This window comes from Stegastes partitus, unplaced genomic scaffold, assembly GCF_000690725.1.
Source record: "Stegastes partitus isolate 25-593 unplaced genomic scaffold, Stegastes_partitus-1.0.2 Scaffold18, whole genome shotgun sequence".
Lineage (NCBI taxonomy): Eukaryota > Metazoa > Chordata > Actinopteri > Pomacentridae > Stegastes > Stegastes partitus.
The window spans coordinates 669,958-676,505 of NW_007577749.1; the positions used below are offsets into that span (position 1 = coordinate 669,958).

The 6,548-nt window shown below is 42.4% G+C and overlaps 1 protein-coding gene across 1 annotated transcript; it reads left to right on the plus strand.

Moving 5' to 3' along the window:
- Nucleotides 1-965: 965 nt before the first annotated feature.
- On the plus strand, nt 966-4,433 carry id4 (inhibitor of DNA binding 4). The gene is made up of 3 exons (XM_008291969.1): nt 966-1,630; nt 2,194-2,259; nt 2,963-4,433. The coding sequence occupies exons 1-2, from the start codon at nt 1,253-1,255 to the stop codon at nt 2,239-2,241; spliced, it is 426 nt and encodes a 141-aa protein (XP_008290191.1). The 5' UTR covers nt 966-1,252; the 3' UTR covers nt 2,242-2,259; nt 2,963-4,433.
- Nucleotides 4,434-6,548: the final 2,115 nt, after the last annotated feature.

Below are 6,548 nucleotides of genomic sequence, written 5' to 3' on the forward strand. Positions count from 1 at the left end.
CCTGTCCCGGCTCCCTTAGAGCTGCAGGACAAGGGCTGCAGCTCCAGGGAAGGCGAAAATTCTTATTTCTTCCTTTTGTTCGTCATGTTCATAGCGAATAACCGTGAAATCAATCAGTGGTTGTTATGAAGTTCAAAAAATAAATCCCATTCAAAATATGCGTCAAATTAAAAACAAACTATTTACTTAAGAAATATATGAAACCGCATATAATAATAGCATACAATAAACTGAAATTAACATTTAACAAAACAACTGTCCACTGAGTGCAGACACAAACTGGGATGTTAACCGGCCATAAAAGTGCATCTCTGAGCTGCACAAGTCTGCTTCTGGTTCAAAAGTGAAATAGGAATGTACATATTTGACATCTCTTGTACACTTCTCCTCAGTTTTATTAATAAGAGGTCAATTTATTCGGATGCTGTCAGTTTACATTCTGAGTTTCATTTTCCAAAGTGAAGAAAGACAGATTTTTTTTGCAGGTGGTTCGTCTCGGGATCATCTGACACCAGAGTGATCAGTACCAGCAACGGCTGAGCGTAATTACGCATCAATGACTACGGCACTAAAGATGCAATCCGACGCTAATCAGCCTGGTGAATGGTGCGAATATGCCTTCACCTCTGACTGGATCAATCGCTTATCGAAAGACTGACTTCTTGTATTCTGCCAGTGGACGGAAAGATGCTTGAGACTTATTTCTTTGTACAGCGAGGGTATAATGCGTAATTGACTGCTCTCTCTCTCTCTCTCTCTCTCTCCAACACACACACACACACACACACACACACACACACACACACACACACACACACACTTCACACTTCTACCGATAGGCAGCCCACCGCAGCGAACACAGAATGAGACACGCCTTTTTCTCGGCTCCGTTGTCGGGTCGGTGGGCAGCGGGCTGCCGGTGATTGACCAGCTTCTCTCCCTGATCTGTCAGATGGCTGGCTTGGCGCCTCCCCTCTCCTCTATAAATGTAGGAAATCTATTCATTCCTTTCACACCGAGCCTGCCGAAGTAAGAGGAACTGTGAGGCTCCACGGGATGTGTTGACAGACTAGAATTCCGCCTTTTGGTTTATCTTACCCTCTCGCACATTTGCGCTGTTGTAGCTTTCGCTGTGTTTACAGCACCGTGGTATCATCTCCAACACATCCTGCTACCAGTAGTGTAATTGTGTTTTTGTTTTTTTGTTTTTTATATCTTCCGTTGCCTCTCTCTGAGCCGTTGGTTATCTAAGATGAAGGCTGTTACTCCAGTCCGCCCCCAGGACTCCTCCTCCAGCAGCAGCCAGCTCTCCCTGCACTATCTGTCGAAGCAGAGCCTCAACATCGCCCGGTGCAGGATGGAAGAGGAGGACCTGTTCTGCCTGCAGTACGACATGAACGACTGCTACAGCCGGCTGAAGCGCCTGGTTCCCACCATTCCGCAGGATAAGAAAGTCAGCAAAGTGGAGATCCTCCAGCATGTCATAGACTACATCCTGGACCTGCAGCTGGCCCTGGAGACGCACCCTTCTCTCCATAAACAACAGCCACAGCGGACCGGGACCTGCCCTCCTCCAGCCTCCAACCCCAACAGGACACCGCTGACGGTGCTCAACGTTGACCACCACCAGGTAAGCTGAAGTCGGCGGACGAGGCTCTCCGTCCCCCCCTTTACACCGGGACTTACCGGGGGACCCCGGTTTACCTCACTGTGCCAGACTGCCGTCCGCCCGGCAGACTCAGACAAAGCGCGTCATGCCCGTTATGTGTCATTGTCCTTCTCATGTTAGTGAATAAAAAAACAGAAAATAATCAACACGGTATATCTGTCTTACCACAGCTTTCAAAGATCGTGCGTAAAAATGTATTTGACGTGGGTTAGATTGCGCACTTGATTGCGGGCTTTATGATTTGCATGATAATGACAGTGTGTGTCAGAGGCCCACCTTATCCCAGGATTGGTGAAGTACCTCAGCCTGCAGCCCACTTCACTGCGCACAATAAGGGCAATTTGTTATTCAATAGCCTATAAGAGAATTTATTATGGCAGATATAGCCGACTAATTTTCTGCCGCTCTGCTGTATATCATTTATTTCGCAGGGCTTTAGGCCTATCCTTTATTTAGTCTTCTTATCCATGAGAGCACATCGTTTAACATGTTTCTCTTTCTTTTCTTTTCTTTCTTTTTTGTAGAGGACGTCAATAGTCAAAAAGCCGGAGGACTCGATTTTATGCCGCTGATACACGAGCACTGCATTGGTAAGTTGGTTTCAAATTTTACAAGTCGATATTTGAAATGTTTTTAATGGTTATTTTAGAGGCTTAGTTGTTGTTGAGGTTTATTTATTTATTTTATTAAACACATGTGGCCAGCAGAAAACACCACAAGTGGCGGTCACTGAAGCATCCCCATTAACCTGATTACTGTAGCCTGTATGTGGTGTAAATTGACAATCTCTAGAGTGCTGTGGGGAGGCCAGGAGATGTCAGAGAAAATCAGAATTGAGGAACATGAAATTGGCACCAACCTCAGAGGCAGCTGTGCTTTGCGCAATAACTGTCACTGGTGTAGCAATCTGAGAAAAAGAGAGGGTTAAAACCTCAGCTTGCCCTCTCTTTCATTCTTACGCACACACTCCTTCCTCCCTCTGTCATGCGCTCCCTCTCACTCGGTCCCATTCAGGCTGCCGGCGTTCAATGCCAAGTTTTACAGCGCAAAATCCAAACACACCTGGATAGGTCTAAAAGCATGAAGGCGCTGTGTGTGACACTCTTCCAGTCTTTCTGAGAGTCTCGGCTGCCTCTCGCCAGGCTTGCCCAACAGCCTGAGGAGCTGTGTGGTTGTTGTTTGACCTGGTTTGTTTTGGGTTGTTGATCAAGCATGGCCTCTGTTTTGTCGGTGGCGCCAGTCAGTCTGGAGCTCTGCAGCTCACCCCCCCGCCTCTATTCATCCCCTCCACAGGTGTGCAGGCTGCACAGAGCCGCTCCAAAGCCAGCAAAGCTTCGCCAGAGACTCACACCCAACTGGAGGCACAATCACAAGGGGATTTCAAAACCGATGGGAGGAATTAAACCCAAATAAAATCACTATTCATATCACTTTTTTTTTTTTTTTTTGATTTTCCGATTTCATTGAACAAGGACTCAGTGTGTAGACATCTCCACTCCTGTTTAAGTTACTCTCACTTGACTTCCTGTCACATTTTTTTTTCTTTCTAAAAGAGTGAAAACATGGAATCCCCACGCTGAGAAGCTTTTTTTGGTTGGAAACCGTCTGTCAACAGCTATGAAAACTGTTTGTGATTTGTGCTTAAAGAGTAACTAAAATGACTCCAGTTTAAAGCTTTACTAAACTGCGAAAATCATTGTACATGTTTTGGACATCTATTGTTTAAAATAGATGATTTGTGTTGAACAGGGATGTCATCTCTGGTATCTTGAAATGTTTCATATTGTAAAGAAGAACAATTCTGATTCGAGACAATTAAGATTGTAAATATAGAGACACAAATGTTCTATAAAAGTATGTGAAAGGAAGACTTATATGCTTAAAATAGACTATTGTAATTATAAGATATTTTTATTAAAACCTTTTTTTGTCGTTATGTAAATATTGTGTTTCCTCTTTAGTGAATGAACGTGATTATGCTCTGCCAATAATGTCCTCACATGACGATATCAGTTAACTCTTTGCAGTGTTTTTGGAATAGTTTAATATGTAGCATGTCAGGCTCATTGCAGAGATATTGAATGTGCACTGAAGCAGCCCTCCCTGTGTAGATACGTGGTGGAGTTCAACACAAGTTTCTTTCATTATTTGCCCTGCTCAGCTTTCTCTTGAATTGTTTTGTACTCATTAACTATGACAACTTTTGACCGGAGACTGGGTTGGTCGGCTGTTTGATCTGTAAAAAAATACAAGAAGAAGAAGAAAGAAAAAAAAGAAAGAAAGAAGGTGGCTTGATTTGATTCTGTGACATTGCACTCTTGTTAAAATCTAAGTAGTTGAAGCACTTCTGACAATGTTTACGATGTAAAACCTAAAAAAAAAACAAATCACTGCAACACGATGTCTGTTCTATTTGTGCAGTCATAGCTTCTCCTTGAGGAGTTAATGATTGACGCCATGAAATCATTAAACTTTGGTTATGAATTGGTGAAATATGTGAACATTAACAGACTCTTTTCCGACAGGCGATGTCTTTAAACAGATATGAAACGATCTCCCTGTTGGAGAGTCAGCAGCCATTATCAATGTAAAGAGAAAAAAAAAAAGCCTTTATTTTTCATCATGACATTGAACACCGAATTTACCTCACCACCCTCCTGCCAGTGTGAGAGGGCACTTGTACATTACTGTCAGCTGCACTGTTGGACTTGACCTTCACTGGCTTGTGAGGAGTTGTCAAAACAATTAAAGTTTCCAGGAAGAATTGTGTCGTCTCAAGTTTTGTCTCAGGGGGCATCTTGGTTTTTGTTTTGTTTTTGGGTTGTTGTTTTTTTTGCTTTCAACGCCAGCGCAGTCACGTGAAGCGATGATGAGAAAGAGGGAGGCGTTGTGTGATGCTGCATTCACTTCGTTGCATAGAAAATAAAGAGAGGATCAAGTTATTAAAATATTGCAGATGGTATCTACTATAAGTCCTCAAACCTGCTTTACAAGATTCAGGATCAAGATCTTTGTTTTCTGAGCTTAGATTAATTCCATCACACACATGACCACAGCAAGAGAAGAACTGCTGAAAGTGGCGAGGTCAGATATGTGTCACTTCATTTGTATTTCCAGAAACAATGCCGTCATTATCTCAGAAGTGCAAACTACAAATTATGTCTTTGTGTGCAAGAAGATATTCTACATTAAAATATTTAAGGCAGATTTTGTATTGCAGCTAACAATGAATAACAAAACACATCTGAGTCACGTAATTACTATAAGTAACAGGGATTTTGCAAACAAAGAAGCAAAGTAAAAGAACACAGCCGTCGCTTTATTCACCCAACTAAAAGAAAAAAAAAAAGCTGATCTTAAATAGGCCTCTGTTGCAAGTGTGATGTTTTAAACAAAAGCTGATGTGAAATAACAGAATAATTCAGAATGACCAGTGAAAGCGATAATTAACAGCATTCAGGTGGAGCAGAAACGAGCATGTTTCCATTAGTTGTTGAGTTGATGCTTTTACCCATGTAAAGATGTACAGAGTAATACTTGCCACAATCACATCACATGTAGACGGCACAAAAACTGTTGCGTTCGTATGCCTAAAAGCACGTAGTCATTAAAGAGAAAGTGTTTTAATGAAAAGCAAAAAAGAAAAGAACTGCCTGGTGAGGTGTTGATTATTATTTCATACAGTGCAGATGAGAATCATTTACACTCTTAGTTGAAAGAAACTCAAGGCCTCATTGGGTTTGCAGAAGCATTTAATAGAAACAGTTGGATATTTGAATTGTTTAAGGTATTTTGAAATGAATAGATTATGAAATTGATTGAAAGCTGAAAAAAAAATAATTACCTTTTGAACACATGAGTCTATCTCACAGTGGGTAGCTACGTGTGAGTGTCCCTCCTATCTTTCTTCTTTCCCACGGAGCTGCAGCGTTTTCTTGCAGACATGCTGACCCTTGTTTAGTTGTCCCCACATCAACCTGCCAAATGCGGGTTAAAGCTGCCGTTTGACACTGACAAGCCCAGCGACAGAGGCACCCTGTGGGCGCCACAGACACCTTGCAGACACCCCGCTCCACCGCGACCATCTGAGGATAAGCAGGCCATGCAGGCCACCTGTATGTGTTTATAGTCCACAGTAAGAGAGTCTGGCCTCACTGCCCTTGACAAGCACTGTACTTGTGATGTGAAATGTGAGTGTGTGTGCCTGTCTGTGCGTGAGTGATAAAACCTGAAAAAAAAAGAAAATGAAAAAATGTGCCAAAGCACAGGTGGCCAGCTTGACAGTTAGACCTTCCTGATATGATTAAAGACATTCTGGTTCTCACACGGGCCTGAGAGTTCAAACCAGGCTTCAGCTGCCATGACTGCACAGTTGGAGAAAGCATCTCCAATGCATTTTTTACAGGAAATTCTACTTTCTATAGATAAATTCAGGGATGCAGAGATCAGCTCAGCTGACACTTTGACTCACTCACCCCAGCTGACCCGGTATTTTATCCACTTTGTAGTTTATCCACTTTTCTCACACTGACAACGATTTACTTAAAAGTGTTTGTCAAATCTGCTCTCTGCTGCACTTTGCGTATATATTTACAGATATATCTTTAAAATTCACAGAGAAGATGCATTTGTAGAATGTAAAATGTGTGGTATTCCCTGGCAGAGGCATATAGCGTTATTTTAGCAGCCAATCAGCCACACACTGATGCTTTCTTCACACATACAGAACATGTTCACACTAATTCTAAATCTTATTACATGATGTTCTAGAAAAAAACATGTTTTGCTCTCACAGCTGCAGCGTTACAGTATTATAGCCGAGACACAGGACAGCAGACTTGTGTTACAGCTACATGATCTCTAGGTTCAGCTCTCTCCG

Coding starts and splice junctions, on each gene's coding strand:
- id4 (XM_008291969.1), top strand. CDS start 1,253: ATGAAGGCTGTTACTCCAGTCCGCCCCCAGGACTCCTCCTCCAGCAGC. Junction 1,631..2,193: donor TCAACGTTGACCACCACCAG/GTAAGCTGAAGT, acceptor TCTTTTTTGTAG/AGGACGTCAATAGTCAAAAA.